This window comes from Lampetra planeri, chromosome 22 (genome assembly GCF_965212315.1).
Source record: "Lampetra planeri chromosome 22, kcLamPlan1.2.h2, whole genome shotgun sequence".
Lineage (NCBI taxonomy): Eukaryota > Metazoa > Chordata > Hyperoartia > Petromyzontiformes > Petromyzontidae > Lampetra > Lampetra planeri.
Genome location: NC_136128.1, coordinates 2154417 through 2171344, shown reverse-complemented (window position 1 = coordinate 2171344; position 16928 = coordinate 2154417). Strand labels below are relative to the sequence as shown.

The 16928-nt window shown below is 47.0% G+C and overlaps 1 protein-coding gene across 1 annotated transcript in view; it reads left to right on the top strand.

The window, feature by feature from the left end:
• Nucleotides 1–16928, top strand: part of LOC144725108 (potassium voltage-gated channel subfamily KQT member 4-like) — an 88702-nt gene that overhangs the window by 45440 nt on the left and 26334 nt on the right. Inside the window, exons 2-4 of the mRNA XM_078604580.1 lie at nucleotides 4574–4664; nucleotides 12725–12851; nucleotides 13892–14067. Of these exons, the coding sequence (XP_078460706.1) occupies nucleotides 4574–4664; nucleotides 12725–12851; nucleotides 13892–14067 (394 nt within the window). The remainder of the gene's footprint in view (nucleotides 1–4573; nucleotides 4665–12724; nucleotides 12852–13891; nucleotides 14068–16928) is intronic.

The following is a 16928-nucleotide window of genomic DNA, read 5'->3' as shown; positions in this document are numbered from 1 at the left end:
TCTCTCTCCAAGACTCGCATCGCAGCATATAGCTGTACCGACCGAGCTGAGACGACCCATCGTTCACTCACTGCACAACATGCACCCTAACAACTGAGGGATACAGTCTCAACGTAACAGGACAACTCCACCTGAACCTTACGAATCTCCAGCCCACTGTTTCAACGCGCCTCGGAGGGTCTCAACCTCCGAGCCGTCAGGTCAAGCTGTCAGCCATAGCATGACGGGACCACACTCTCCGAGCCATGTGAGCGCACAGCCCACTAGGCTAGACATGCCACGGAGTGTTTCAATCTCCGGGCTGTCAGGCCAAGCCGTCAGCCATTGCATGACGGGACCACACTCTCCGAGCCCTGTGAGCGCACAGCCCACTAGGCTAGACATACCACGGAGTGTTTCAATCTCCGGGCTGTCAGGTCAAGCCGTCAGCCATAGCATGACGGGACCACAACGTTCATGTTAGACACACAACACTCACTGGGCCATCCTGGTCAGGACCTGCGCCCCAAGATAGGTGACAGCCAGCAGCCCAATTCCAAATCCCTGGCAGCATGTCACCATCGCAATTTAACACCATCACAACACATACATTTTGAATTATGATCCCCCACAGAACTGATCCAATGCCGAACAGGTACGCACAATTTGTGACGATCCCGAATATTCAATGGTCACAACAATACACCTCACATCCCGTATCCGTACACATCATCTCCGAGACTCGCATTGCAGCATGCAGCTGTACCAACCGAGTGGAGAGAGCAACGCAATTTGACGGCAATTAACGGAAACGCACCCCCGATCCATGTAGAACACAAGGAGCATTCCCGCACAAAAGACATCATCTGTGCAACAACGGACAGGAACCAACCAGTGAGTTTGAAACAAACCGAACCTGTCATTTCATAATCCCCTTCAACATTAACCATGGGACTCAGGGCATTCGAATTTTGAGAGCAAAAAAAAAACTAGACACAAACGTCAAAAATCGCCGAATTGATTAATACAGTATATGCAGTATACGAAGTTCGTACAGTCAATCATTTGGCGCAATGCTCCATCCAGTCCCCACATGGCAACACACACAATCAATACTCCAGACAATCCGTACATAGTAAATAATCACAAGCAAGTACCCAACATTCCATACCCTGTTAACAATTCCAAGCAAAGCTCCATACGTTCTGTACCTTGGCAACAATGACGATCAAAGTTTCTTACAGTTACACGTGACAATCACGAGCGAAACTCCATACAGTATACACAATAACAATGGCGATTTCGCAACAAAACGATGTAACAACACGAGTCGTTAACACGGCAACCTACAGCATATCAACGGAGCTCGGGACACCAACAACGAATTAATCATCAACTACACCCAAAAGATACCGATCTCGACGCCGTATTTAACAACGCCGTTACAAGCCGACAACCGCATGGAAGCCGCGTCAATTTATCACGCACACAACCGGACAAACACGCTCCGCAAACCAGCGAGTAAAAAAAAAACACCCGCGATCGCAACCCGGCACACGCAAGATGGGTGAAGTTATTATTATTTTTCTTGGGGCCGGGTGCTTGTCATGTCACGACTCGCCTGGCAAACTGTGAATAGCGGAGGGCGGCAAGGTGGAGCACTGGAACGGCCCGAATAATCTTTCATGGTGAACGCGGCCTGCTCTTGCGAACCCATCCACCTCTCGCGCTCGAGCAGAAGGCTGGAACTCCCCCTCTGCAGGCGTTGATGTCGGCGGGAGCGGCATTTCGGCAGCAGGAGCGGCGTTTTGGCGGGAACCGCGCCCCAACCAGCCCTCGAGTTGGCGGGAACCGCGCCCCGACCAGCCCTCGAGTTGGCGGGAGCGGCGTTTTGGCGGGAACCGCGCCCCGACCAGCCCTCGAGTTGGCGGGAACCGCGCCCCGACCAGCCCTCGAGTTGGCGGGAGCAGCGTTTTGGCGGGAATTGCGCCCCGACCAGCCCTCGAGTTGGCGGGAACCGCGCCCCGACCAGCCCTCGAGTTGGCGGGAGCAGCGTTTTGGCGGGAACCGCGCCACGATCAGCCGCCGAGTTGGCGGCCCCACCGCGTGGCCCGCATGCCTGGGCCTCCCCCCGCCAGCCCCCGCAGAGATGACGGTGTCCTCTCCCCGCGGCTCCATCGCTCCGTTCCCGATGGTGGCGAAGCAGCGGTGCGATGCCAGTCCCGCCGCTCCGCGTGCAGCGCCATCTCTTTCTCTCTGTCACCGGGGCTGCCATCCCCGGGGCTGTCCGAAGGATGGTCGTCACACCATCCCCGTCGTACGAAGGCGTCCAGATGAGTTTTGTCTTTGTTTTTCGTGTGCCCATTTTACTTCCCTAGGATAACACCTAGCAATATTTATATTTCCACAACTTCTGACGCCAAATGTAGTAGGTTCGAATTAGGTGCACACACACGCAGCTTGGAGGCAACACTATTTATTAAACGGTAAGTAATATAACACTGTACATAAGGTGGTGACCACCTTCCTCAACTCACTAACACTCTGGAACACGACACTGCTCCCAGGACGACGACTCGGGACTTGACGGCCGATGATGTCTTTACTTCGGAGTACAGTACAACAGCCTTGCTCTGCGTTCACACCACGCTTATATCTGCTTTGGCGTGGCTGGCTCCGCCCAGGCGTGGCTGGCTCTCTTCAGGCCACGCCTCCCTTCCCAGGACACGCCTCACTTCCCCCACCTCTGGGAAGGTCCGGATCCCTCCAGCACGTGACCCCCCAGGCACCCCCTTGGGGCCCCCAGCCTTCGTACAGGCCGACACAGTAGTGACCATTCTATGTCACTACATTGGTAAGGCTAACAGCTGGATCTGTATTTGTCTGGGCGTGATTGTGGCACAATATAAATGGGCGCATCCCAATGATTTCCCTCTATGAGCAAAATAGTCGTCTGTGTTGGTTTATAAGGTCAGTTTCAACGGTACGTGTATATCCACGACTGGTCAATATCGCTCTGGCCACGAGGTGAATCTCGAGTGACCTTTAATGCACACCAGCCACGTGGCTAATGGATGCGTGATGGAGGCCTGCTCGGTGTAAAATACACAGCGCGCACCACCCTCGCTGCACAGTGGCACAGTGGAGTCTGAATGTTCTCTCCGTGTTGATTTGAAGCTTTCGTGGGGGGGGTGGGGGGGCAGCCCCACTCAGCAGCTGGAGATGGGAAATTATTTCTCCAATAATAAATACTTTTCTATAAATTAAATCATGACCTAAAGCTTTTGTGACTGCAGGAATACATATTCTATGGGTCTTTCGGTAACGCCACGTAGATTGAAAAATAAAAAAAATATATCACGACGTTTCAATCGCAACACAAGCAATCGTCTTCAGTTGAAAATCATCTTATTATCTACGTGGCTTTACCGAAAGACCTATAGAATATGTTTTTCTAGAAATTGTTTTGTGTTGATATTTTTTGTATAAATATAATGCTTCCTTCACGTGAATTGCCTAATGAAGCTAACATTAATAGTTGTTCGTATGAGAAACTGCTGCAATACCACAGTGTTGATTTGTGCCTCGGTGAGGTCTCGGGGCAGCTGCGGAGGCGTCCGAGTGAGAGATTTCCCCTTCGTTCATTGCGATCAGCTTCGCGTTTTAGCCACGCCGTTTGAGACCAATTCTGGGCGGTGAAAAAGGCGCCCGTGGCTGTAATCTGTAATGAGACGACGTCACGACGCGAGGTGGCATTGTGCCAATAGAGCAGGTCACGGCCTACACGCTCTAGGCTTTTGGCAGTGTCAAAGGGGTTGCGTAGTGTGGACTTGAGGGTCATGGGGACAGCATTGGATTGCGTTGTTGTTTGTTTCGTATCGTTCATAATGCCTACCCGTTGGTAGATACGACAGTTGTATCACTTTCACGGGAAGGCCAATACCATGAGGAGGTATTTCTTAATTATAACACCATATTTTCAGAGGTCACTCACAACAGCCCCACCTCGTGGAAATGTCACGAACCGCCACTGGTGCCGGGTCTCCTTTAGGTCGACTTGGCCTATAACGAGGAGTTTCCTGTGCAGTGTGTACACACCAGCAGTGGGCAAACAAAGCTGGCCAGGTGTTGTACGAGCCACGCCAAATCACTGTTGGGACATCACCCCCTAAGGGCAGACGAATACCCAACTGCAAGTCGATGCTGCGTTCACCCTGTGACCACACAGGCATAGCTGCCACTGGGGTTCTCCTTTTCCTAGACTGCAGCAGTACATTGGAATGGCTAATATGAGACATACGTTTCTATGAGTTCTGTGAGGCACGTAAGTGCCCAAAAGAGGCAAAACCTTCATTCTAGATTTGAAATTTTCGTGACTGCAAGGATCCACACTCTTTGGTTCTTTCGGTAAAGTCACCTATGTGACTTTACCGAAAGAACCAAAGAGTATAGGCAAAACCTTATCCTTAGCCCTTAATGCTTGCACCGTGTTGGCCCTAAAAGGCGCCCGGTTACAGCTGTTGCTTCAACAGTCTGGTAAACATCTACTTGGAGGGGATGAATTGCGCGCCGTGTGCGTGTGCGCGCTCTGCAGGTTCACATTGGTGTTCAGCTGCCTGGTGCTGTCTGTCTTCTCCACGGTGCCCCAGTACCAGGACCTCGCCTCCGAGGGCCTGCTCATCCTGGTGGGTACATCCTCCCTCGCAACATCCTGACGTTCTGGACGGTATTACCAGTGACATCGACGGTATCAGGCACAGCAGACTCATCAGAGCAGGCAGTGGGTGGGGAAGAGGGATTTTATTTGAGGAAGGGGGGGGCAGTCATTGCCATTCTGGGCTCAGATATTGAAGGTTTAGGAATGGACCCCATGCACGTGCTGCATTCTTCTTCCTTGTCTCTGAGCTCATAGCTCAGATGGTCAAGTGCTGAGATTGGGCCTAATTAATACAACCATTGAGTATGGGGAGAGGGGGTTCGTGATTCGTTCACGTGCTCAATATGCTTTTCTTGGCCGCTATATCGAAAGCCCTTAACGCAATGTTGTGTTCTATGAATGCACGCATTTGTGAAGTTGACGGCAAAAGTGTGTGCGGTGAAGGCTGTTGCACGCGCGCCTAAAGACGAGATGTCCAGGAGGTGGCAGAGGCTGTGATGGGGAGAAGAAAGGTGGCAGAGCAGCTGCAAGACTGGGCTGAGAGATGGAGAGAGCTGAATTGCACACCGGTGTAAAAAAAAAAAATCTGTAAACTGTAAATGTCATACATTCAGACAAGTCGTTATCTGTTAACCCATATCTGATTAGGCTGTTGATGCTAGATTAACACACTGGGCAAATTTCTCAATGGGTTTGACATTTGTAGCAACACAACATTTTACAGTAGGTCAAAAAGTGATTTACATTGCAGCATCTTACATATTTTACAGACGCTGTAAAGTATCTTTATTCAAGTCCATGTCTGTTGCTTCGGGTGGGTGAGATACATATTCCACCCGCTCTGACGATAAATGCAATTCAACGTGACAATTCATGGAGATTGATTGACGATTGACAAAGGAATGATAGGCTCAAAATCAAAATCTCGAAAAGCAAAACGTACATTTTCTTAGCAACGATATTTTAATAATTAAAATATGTCTTTTTTTGTAAATAATCATCGTACCAAAACATCTTCAAGAAAGTGTTCTCCAGCACTATCATCATCATCATCTGTATGCGTTACACTCGTGTCCTGAAGACACGTGCACGTTTACACGCGACAACTGCATACATGGGTCAGTATGAGAGGCGAACCAAATGGATAGCCGAATGTGATGGCAAACACCACTACAACATATATCTGTCACTATCGAACAAATGAGTGGCAGTGAATATACTGAGACCATTATCCATCGCTGGGGAGGGTTACACGAACGTGTTGTTGGCTGTAGAATACCTTACGAGGCACGGGTTCTGCGTTGACCAAAAAGCAGAGAACACAGCAGAAGCATTTCTCGAGAAAAAAATTTTTTGGATGAGAGATCACCCAAGACATTGTTTACAGACCGAGGGGCAAATTTTACATCAAATACTGATAGATGTGAAAAACAGGGAACATCTCCAAATCTACGTTTGTTAGATTAAATGGTCGAAAGATGTCGCAAAACATTTGCAAGGAATGCTGTCTCATGTCGTTAATTCTAATCACAATGACTGGGACCAACACAACTGTCTGCATACAGAACCACCCCTCATTCAGTTGCAATGCTCAGGTGTGGGAGAGGCGCCAGGCCGAGTATTGACATTCAGCTTGCTTCGAATGAGCCCATGCTAAAAAACATCGTTAAATGATGAGATCGAATGCCTTAGGGGTGTGAAAGAACGGGCAATTAAAAATACAGCTTTGTGCCAGACACAGAGTGCTATACATCATGTACAAATGGACGGAAATTTGAATTTAACTATATGAAGCAGAGCTTGGCTGCACTGCCCAGCACTTCTCGCGAGTCAAAGTGGAGCATTCGCACAGCCCTTGAAGGGTCCCGGGCAGAGGCTTCCACGTGGGACATTGTCCGTCGGGACCGATTAAATCTGCAAACAAACCTTCGAGGAAAAATGCCTACAATAAAGAGCTAAAACGTTTCCTGGAGAAAATGAAACGCAACAACAATCGGTGCCTATGGAACAAAGTTTAATTGGAATTCATAAATAATGACGAATCATACATTATGGAGGCAAAATACATTACATAAAAAAGCAGAATAAATAAATTAGTAGAGCTTGGGCAGGAATATAGAGCCACCAGAGTGACCTCGTGATTTTGTGACGACGGGTGACAAAGGGTAAACACGTTCAAAATGGACCCCGAGTCGGGGGTCTAAAGAACGGCGAGGGAGTTCATGACGGAGTAGGTCACTAGTGTGTGAAGAATTGAGCTATAAAGCAACATCGAATTTAGCCCCATAATAAACCTCGCACGGACTTTGTGTGAAGAAGTCTCATTGTCCGATGCGAGGTCGGCAGCAGAATTGTTGTTGCGCTAATAACTCGGATGTTGTGGTGGTGCTGGTGGTGGCTGTTCCGTGCGTGTCGCGTAGTTGGTGGTCGCTGTGCTGTGGTTGCGGTGCGTGGTGCGCCTCAGCGATTGGGGAAGCTTGTGCGCATCGGTTAAATCTGTTGATTCGTTTTTTTATACTAAATTATTTAAATACATCTATTTTTTTATTTTACCAGGTGAAGCTCACTGAGCTGCGTAGCTCTTTTTCAGATGCGACCTGGCCACAAATGATAGCCAAAACGAAGTGGCTTATCACGTGGAATTTCAAAGCAGCCAAATCCTATAAACGCCACTCCTCTACTGGACATCCACACCTGTTTATTAATCTGTGGTACAAACTTGAGCTGTGCCACTCAAGTTCACGTCGCATTTGAAACATTGGGCGTAACTCATACTTTTTTTTATTACTAACTAACAATGTTTTTATTTTACAAGGTAAAGCCCACTGATATATGTAGATCTCTTTCAGAAGCGACCTGGCTATCAAAAATAATAATAGCTCAACGAAGTGGCTTATCGTGTGGAAATGTATCGCAGCCAAATATTATAAAAGTGTGTGCATTTTAAAGGGTGGGGGACAAAACCGGAGAGCCCTGGAGAAGAATCCACGCGGCCACGGTGAGAACATTCAGACTCCAAATATACAGCAGGCGTCAGGGTCGGGATTGAAACCACTAGTTCCTGCATACCAGGCGAGGTAGTTAACATCTGGCCACCGTGGCGCCCCAATATATATCTAAAGGAGATGATTTTCTTCCGTGTCAAAAGTGTATTATTTATCATCATAAAGATGTCGTCATCCAGGCGAACATTACACTTACATAATTGTTTGACTTGTAACTCCCTCCTCTACAGTATCACTAATGTGCTCCTCCACAAACTCAAGTTGGTCCAATTGCCAAATGCCCTCATTCTCACCTGGTCATGTTTAATTAGTTTTTGGCTTTCACTGGCTCCCAATACATTCCCGCATCTATATATATTAAAGTCAAAAGTTGTGTGTGGGTTTGTGGCGGGGTTTGTTTGTGACGGGGTTTGTGTGTGGTCGCGCGCTTGGCTCTCCAACGGTGGAGTTTAAGTAAGAAGAAAAATAGCCAGGTACCATGCCGTAAGCCCCGCCATGAGCAAGTGCTATTCCTTTTTCACATCCGTCAACTTTAAATTAGTTTAAATAGAGATTTAGTGCGATTTCTGCGTGCTTTCTTCCTATTTATTTATTTATTTATGACGCGTGCACGACCATACCAACTCACGCCCCTTTGGTGGGGAGGACGGCCCATGCCAAGTCGCACGCCTTCGGTGGGAGTGAGGGGGACATTTTTTTTCGCGTTAAAAATCCTATAAAAATACACTAAACGCTCAGGTAAATTTTTCACTGTCTCATAGCCCCCCCACCCCGATGCATGCAGTTATTACTACTATACAGTCGGTAGATGCTACCACTATAGGCCATAGATATTACTGCAGAGCGGCCGGGGACATCGTGCCTGAGGGGGGGGGGGGGGGTGTCAGGGCTAGCAGCCCAGCCCCAGCCTGCCAAGGTGCCACCTCGGCCGGTTGGACAATCTAGGCGAGGCCGGAGGCTCTGCACGGGACTAGGCCTCACCACGCCACTCTGTCAGGTTAGTACTTTGTGCTATAGAGTCGATAAATACTGCTATCGAGTCAGCATGTACTACTGTAGTGATAGCAGGTACCACCACAGTCGGTATGCACTGCTGTAATCATAGCAGGTACCACTGCAGTCAGTATGTACAGCTGTAATTATAGCAGGTACCACAACAGTCGGTATGCACTGCTGTAATCATAGCAGGTACCACCACAGTGTGCATTGCTGCAGTAAAAGCAGGTACCACCACAGTATGCACTGCTGTAATCATTGCAGGTACCACCACCATAGTCAGTACGCACTGCTGTTAGATTTTTAAGAGTAGTTTTGAAAAAATTTTAAGACCCGGGCAACGCCGGGTACTTCCCGCTAGTTATAAATAATGAGCACAGGCGTTCCTATCCCGTGTCGGTTCAAGGGTTTGTTTGACCACATGTTATCACGCTGGCCAGTGTGGATTGATGAAGCGTTACTCGGAGTCAAGGGCTGTGCTTGAGGAGTGTCCCACATTGGGCTGTCTGACCCAGAATGTTTTAAGGCGTTTTTTTGTTTAAAGTTTACTATTCAAATCAACCCAGCCAGTTTACCTTTTCAAAATGCGGGCCTGTTCCAACAAAACTCCCTTCAGCTAACCTTCGTCACACCGCGTGGCCGCAAAGTGCACCTTGCCTGGCACAGGTGTCATGGTGCCATTTATTGATGAATGGCGATTGTTATTATAGTTGTGTGTGTGTTTGTGTGTGCGCGTGTGGCTCAAGTATTTTTGAAACTGGTGTTGTGTGTGTGCATCATCTGTGGTAAAATTGCCACTCGACTACGTTTGGACAGTGTATTGGATAGTGATTGAAATCTGTACCCAGGAATGTATCACCAGGCCTTCAGACAGAATTTTTTAATAGACTTGTCACATCAACACATAATTCACACTAATGTGAAGGTTTACTGGGTACCTACAACATTTTGCAATCATTGCTGGTCCAGTGGGATATCGCATGTGCGCAGTCATTTAGAGCAAAGCTGAGGCGCTTAGTTAATTAAGTCAATGCATCATCTGAAAATTGTAATCGACCCTCCACTATTGTGGTTGATTGCTCTTCGGCCATCATCCTTTATAAGGGAGCACTTGCCCCCAACATGATATGTGGGCTTCGTGGGGAGGTCTTTGTCCTATTGTGGTCGCGTAATAAATTTTGGATTTACGAAGCGTAAAATAAATGCAACGACATCGTCCAATCGCCGCGATGCTAACGGATGGCCTTCTTGGCTGTGCCCGAGCCCGATCTTGTTTGAACGTCTGGAAGCTCGGCGGGTATTCAAGACCTGCAATAAAGCTGCTGGGACGGAGGAATCGCCGCTGTGCGCGCGTGTGATGGGTTGCGTGCCGAGTCCACGCGACGTGTTGCGACGTGAGATTGCGACGTGAGGTTGCTTTGTGCCGTGTGCTCCAAGCGGCTTCGCTCTCGTTTGTCAGCCAGTCCTGGCCGCTCCTGCGGTCGAACTGAAATCGGTTGGAGCGTTACGCCATTCGAACTAATCGCAACAGCAACGTTTAATGGGCAATGTCATGGGAGCACTCATGGTGATTTAAAATGTACAGGTAAGAACAATTCGGCTAAATTGGTTGTTGATGATTTCTGTGCGAGTCCATTTGAGCCCTTGAACTTTCCTGTTGAATCTAGATGTGAAGCTTTCGTGACTGCAGGAATCCATACTCTTTGGTTCTTTCGGTAAAGTCATGTAGGTAGAAAACAATTATACGATCAAATATACGTGTAGCAGGCAGCATAGCAAAAGCTACAGCTATGCTGCTTGGTGCACGCGTTTGATCTCATTCAAATTATGTTGCTTGCGTGTTGGTTGTAATGGGGATTCGCATGTTGCTCCGAGCAGCAGGCTTGTTGTGTTGAACTGATCCCACCGTGGTTCATCGTCGACTCTCCAAAGCCTTGGCCTTTTCTGCGTGACTCGAGGGCAGAAGACACAACGCAGAGTAGGCATCGGACCCTCTCGAAGTCTGTTCACCGACCCAGTCGATTCGGTGAAGATCCTGGCCAGAGAGTGAGATGCAGGGGTGGGGGGGGGGGGCCTTGGTTACGCATGCTAGGTTGTCAGAGGCATCTTTTGAGGCTGGGTTGCTTGGTGGCCAGCAGAAGGCAGTGCAGAAAAAAACATTATATTGTTCAAACGTGCTTCTGTGGTTTGCTTCACAAACGTGTGCAAACCAGCATGGTGAAGTATAGCCAAATAACCCCTCCACCCTATCAAGGTGTGGAGAGATCCTCATCCGGCAGGTTGATTGACAAAAGTGCTGTACAATGTTTATGGATTATCTTGAGAGCAAGCGCACGTGCCACTACTGTGTTGGTGCACTGAGCCAGATTGTGATGACCCTTACATTAGAATCCTCCCAGTCCCCTTTTGTGCCATGAATACAATGGACTCAGCCTTGCAGGTTACCAGAGGAAGGCACAGATATGTTAGAGGATTTCAGTTGGGTCTATAAATACAGACATGTGCTCAAGTCCAGCTTTGTTCATTCCACTGCTGGATGAAGCCCCCCCCCTCACTGCCATTGTTCATGGAGGATATTTCACTATGCTTGTCAGTCATTGACCATATTTCACCATACTGGTCAGTCATTGACCATATTTGACCATGCTGGTCAATCCATATTCGTGAATGGGTGTGTACCAAGGACCGGTTCAGGTATCACTCGCCATTCATAGAAGCCGTGGCCGGGAACCGACCACCAGTGGCTGGGTCCGTGAAGCAATCTTGCTCACCTCTGCACCATTGCTGCATCCACATTGGATGGATAGGCACGAGGCAATGCTTTCACTCACCCACGCAGCCAAAACAGAGCTTTTGCAGTGGTGTAAGACAACCTTGAAGAATGTAACGTGAAAGTCTGAAGCATTGCAAATACAAAATGTGAACACAAAGCACTTTGTGTGTGTGCATCTCGATTTTTCGAAAACAAAAAGAGTTAGGATGGCAATGTCTGGCATGTGGAAAGCTGGCGCATGCCATTTATTTATTGTATCAATCTACTTTCTAAAATTTTAATTCATACAAACTTATTCATTCTATGTCATACAAAAAATTGATGTGCACAAACTAGCTTTGTTAAAATCATATTTAGTAAAATGATTTCAAGATAAGCAACCCACCACTTGAATTGGTAAAAGTAGCAAAATATGCATTGGTATGTGCACGAATACTTGGTGTGTGTGGGTATAAACTATATTTTACTTTACCAGGTAAGGCCCACTGAGCTGTCACTTTTTTTCAGAAGTGACCTGGCCACAAATGATAGCTCAACAAAGTGGCTTATCACGTGGACATTCATAGCAGCCAATTACTCTAAACACACGTTTCTAAACGTGGAGGGAAACACCGTAGGACCTGGAAAAAAATGCACGTGACCACGGGGAGACAACATGCAAACTCCAAATACACAGGCATCAGGGTCAGGATCAACCCCACATCTATATATGTGTGGATACTTGCAGTACATTCACTTCATAAATGCAAAATTAGAGAGACTGTTGTCGGTTCTCAATTCACCAAATCCATCTCGGTCTCCCCAGCATGGATAGTGACCGCACAATACCAGGTCTTACTTATTTTAGGCTGAACCAACCTTAAAACTTTTTATAATATGTTTAGAAATCTCTTGTTGAGCTTCGGTTCAGTCTGCTAACGACCCGGCCATTTCCCTTCCCCTCGCACACACACACAAAGATCCCCCCGTGTAGCCTTAACAAACCGTTGGGGCAAGTGCTGTTAGCGAGTAGCACCTGTGAAGGCCGGCACGGCACACGAGGGCGTGGCTGGCCAGCACCACGCCCGGCCGCCTTTGTCTTCCCTAGTAGGCGATATTTACACACCGCACCAGGTACTTATTTGAGGCTGAGTCGACCTAGGGGATGCCCAGGACCGGTTCAGATAATCGTCACTGGCGTTGGCCGTGAGCGGGAATCGAACTCGGGTGGTCGAGTTCGTAGCGCAGCGTAGCGCTAACCCACGACGCTGCAACGCTGCAAGTCTCAACCGCGTCTCGTTCCCTCCCTGCTTGTCTATCTGCGTGCCCGTGCAGGAGTACATCATGATCGTGGTGTTTGGCATCGAGTACATTGCGCGCATCTGGGCGGCCGGCTGCTGCTGCCGCTACCGGGGCTGGAGGGGCCGCCTCAAGTTCTCCAGGAAGCCCTTCTGCGTGATCGGTGAATGCATCCGCTCCTACCAACTCTCGTGCGTGGCATGGCTTAGGGTTGCCACCTTGCCCCGCTTTTTTTGTGTGTCCTAGAATCATCCTCTCCTTGAGGTAGCTGTCCGAGATCACAGATTCGGATCGTGACGCCGGCTGAGGAATAGTCTATATTTTTTGCGAAATACGTCACGGGATCTTTAACGTTAATTGTCAGGCAGACGGCGCGTATTGTTATGCTATAGAACCCACAGTGATAACCAGGGCAGCCGCTGGAGTTGAACCATGCACTTAATGAATGCACTGCAGCTAGGCCTGGGGTCGGCAACCTATCTATATCTTTCTGAGGCACTGACAATCCCAAATGTTGTCAGTCGCTTCGTTAAAACGCCACTCAAGACAATGCATTTTTTCATGTAGGTCTTCCCACATCCTTCCCATTTTTAAATGTAGTTAATTTTTATTTTATTGTAGAAGTGGCAACTCTGTAGCGATGAAACCAAGGTCACTGAATATACTCGAATTGCCACGCTATAATTTTTCATGATACAATAACACATTTCACAGTATTATTCTCGAAATATTAGTTTCCCCCAACTTCATAATTGCATTTCGAATTTTATTGTGTTGTGCGTGTGCTTCGCTGTACTTTGTGTATGAGTAAATATGATTTAAATACAGTTCACACAAAATAATTCTGCCGTAAGTCTTTTAATCAGTGTAACTTTAAAATCAATAACACCGAGATTGCACGGTTGCTGTCAGTTTCACAAGAACTAAATGGTTACTGTAACGATGAAAATGTCACATAATAAACATGCCATCAATCCACTCTAAAACACATTTCGAATAAGTAATTGTATTGAGAGCTTTTTAATTTTGTCCATATTTTCCTCCCATATAAAATGAGCCACTATAATCACAATGTATTTTTTCGGTAAATCAGAACGATGAGAAGTGATTGTGTGAAATGTTTTGGGTGGCTCAGGCGTGTAACCGTTATATATACTGTGCATATATATATGCTAACCGTTATCCTCGGTGCTGTGTTTCCAGACATCATCGTGCTGATCGCGTCGCTGGCCGTGCTGGCGGCTGGGACGCAGGGGAACGTGTTCGCGACGTCGGCGCTGCGCTCGCTGCGCTTCCTGCAGATCCTGCGCATGGTCCGCATGGACCGCAGGGGCGGCACCTGGAAGCTGCTGGGCTCCGTGGTCTACGCGCACAGCAAGGCGAGGGATAGGCCCCCAATTGGCGCAAAAGGCCGCAACAACAACAAATGCCACTTTGGCGTTGGTTATCGGGGTTTGTGCGCTGTCGAGTTCTCCGATGTGTTTTCGGATTTTACCCGAGTGTTGTTCCGCTCGCCGGAAGTGTCTGCAGGAGTTCCCATCACGTGAAAAGCGAAACGTCGGGACGTGTTTCTCCTCTCGTGTTTTTGTACTGTTTGTTGTTGGAACGTTCTTACCCGCCCCGACTGGACACCTGTGAAAAGAGCTTCATAGCTCATCGGATTCCTGTTGCAGTATAAACAAATATTCGGATTCTGATTTGCCAAACCGCACGTGGTAACAACTGGAAAGCAAATTGGAGAGCTGCAAGTTCTTGGGAATAGCGGGAACTTACCTTGGCCACGGTCTATGCGCGCGCAGTTATCGTATGAATGGGTGGGCAGCCCGTGACGCAATAGGATAGAGAAGAGGTCGTGTCCATCATTTCGGTCGTGGCGAGTTTTGTTGGGCAAATAACCATTCAGTAAAATCGATCACGTCTGACAAGCGGCTGAATGGACTCATTTCAACCGTTGGCTTTGTGCAGGTAGGATATTGTGCATGTAACAGCCCTTATGTCAATCTACTGCTGGATGAGACTACTCTTCACGCTGTGCGGATCGTGGGGTTTTATCAGAATCAAAATCAGAATATTTACTAATACTGGAGGAATGTCCAGTCGGGGCGGGTAAGAACGTTCCAACAAACAAAACAAAAACATGATAGGAGTGCAAAGTACAGGAAAGTTAAATAAATCACCCAAACAGAGACAAATTAAACTAAACCATCTCCATCCAACCAGGCTAAGCCCACTGAGGTATTAACGTATTTTTCAGAAGCGACCTGGCCACCAATGATAGCTCAACAAAATCGCTTATCATTTGGACATTTATAGCAGCAAAACAAATCTAAATAATGAGTGCGGGTTGGCAGAGGTGGGGAGTGTGACAATGAACTTGGCTGTTCTGCCCTCTGCTGGCCAACAGCACGAAACGCAGTCTAATCGGGCAGTGTGATTTGGCGTAACTCAGGAGTCGGAAACCCCCAAAAAATTTGTAGTTTTTTTTATTCTTAAAAAATAAATTCATATTTCAACAGCCGCATGATTCTCGTAATATTAGTTTACCATAACTTTATAATTGCATTTCGCATTTTATTTTTTGTGCTTCGCTGTTCTTTGTGTATGAGTAAATATGATTTAAAAACAATTCATACAAAATAATCCTGCCATAAGTATTTTAATCAGTGTCACTTTCAGGGGCGGTTTCTTCATTAGGGCGATTGGGCGACGCACCACCAATGTTATTCAACCACAGAGTCACGCTAGCCGTCACTGTCAGCCTCTGGATATAGTCCAATCAGCGTCATGTCACGTTCTGTGGAGTACCGCCTCTTTTTGGGCGATTTCACTACGGCTGAGAATCGCCCCGAGTGGCCCCATAGACTTACATTCAAAGAAGTTTTTTTTCGAACGGGGGCGCTGCAATGCATTCTCTATGGCTTCCGGGAGGGCATGCACTAACGTGCTTACATCATCATACGTGCTAACGTCATCATACGTAAGCACGTTTCATCCAACAATATAATTTATCGCCACCTAGTGGAATCTTTAATAAAATAAACTTGAGTGGTTTGTTTTAATAGTGAGTATATAAACAAACAAGATGTATTGTAAGAGTCACTTTATTTTTCATTAATATTAAAGAAGTGAAGTTGCCTTTACATGCTTAAGCTGTTAATGTATTCATTGCATGGGTGGACCTTATCAATCATCCAGACATTTGCCCCCCCTGAGAGATTTTGCAGGAGCCGCCACTGGTCACTTTACAATCAATAACACCGAGATTGCACGGATGCTGCCAGTTTCACAAGAACTAAATGGTTACTTTAACGATGAAAATGTCACAATCAACCTGCCATCAATCCACTATAAACACATTTCGAATGAGTAATTTGAATTTAGAGATTTTTTATTTTGTCAAGTATTTTTGATATATGAAATGGGCCACATTAAACACGTAGTTTTTTTGGAAAATCGGGAAACGATAAGAAGTGATTGTGTGAAGTTTATGGGTGGCTCAGGCGTGTAACCGTTATATATACTGTGTATATGAGTAAATATATAGCGATATCGCTCTTTTTCAGGGGTATCCTGGCTATCACAAATGATAACTCAACGAAGTGGCTTATCACGTGGAAATGTATTTGAGCCAAATACTCTGAAAGCACGTTGGTTCTAATTGTGAAGGGAAAAACCAGATAATCCGGAGAAAATCCACGCAACCACGGGGAGAGAGACACACACAAACTCCAAATATACAGCACGCATCAGGGTCGGGATCTAACAGACGACCTCCTGTACACCCGGCGAGGTCGTTAACATCTCACCACTGTAGCGCCGAAAATAGTCATTACACTCGGTGAGGCTTTCCTGGGTAAATGAGTGGAAGTTAAACAATCACTTTGCTTCAGTCAAAATAATTAGAATCACTATTTATACTGGAGGAATCCGATGAGCTATAAAGCTCTCTTTGATAGATGTCCAGTAGGGGCGGGTCAGAAAGTTACAAAAACAAAGTATAGGATAGGTCAACAAATCACTGAACAAAAGCATTCTGCTGTGTGGCAGAATCAAAAACAGAATATTTACTAATACTGGAGGAATGTCCAGTCGGGGCGGGTAAGAACGTTCCAACAAACAAAACAAAAATATGATAGGAGTGCAAAGTACAGGAAAGTTAAATAAATCACCCAGACAGAGACAAATGAAACTAAACCATCTCCATCCAACCAGGCTAAGCCCATTGAGGTATTAACGTATT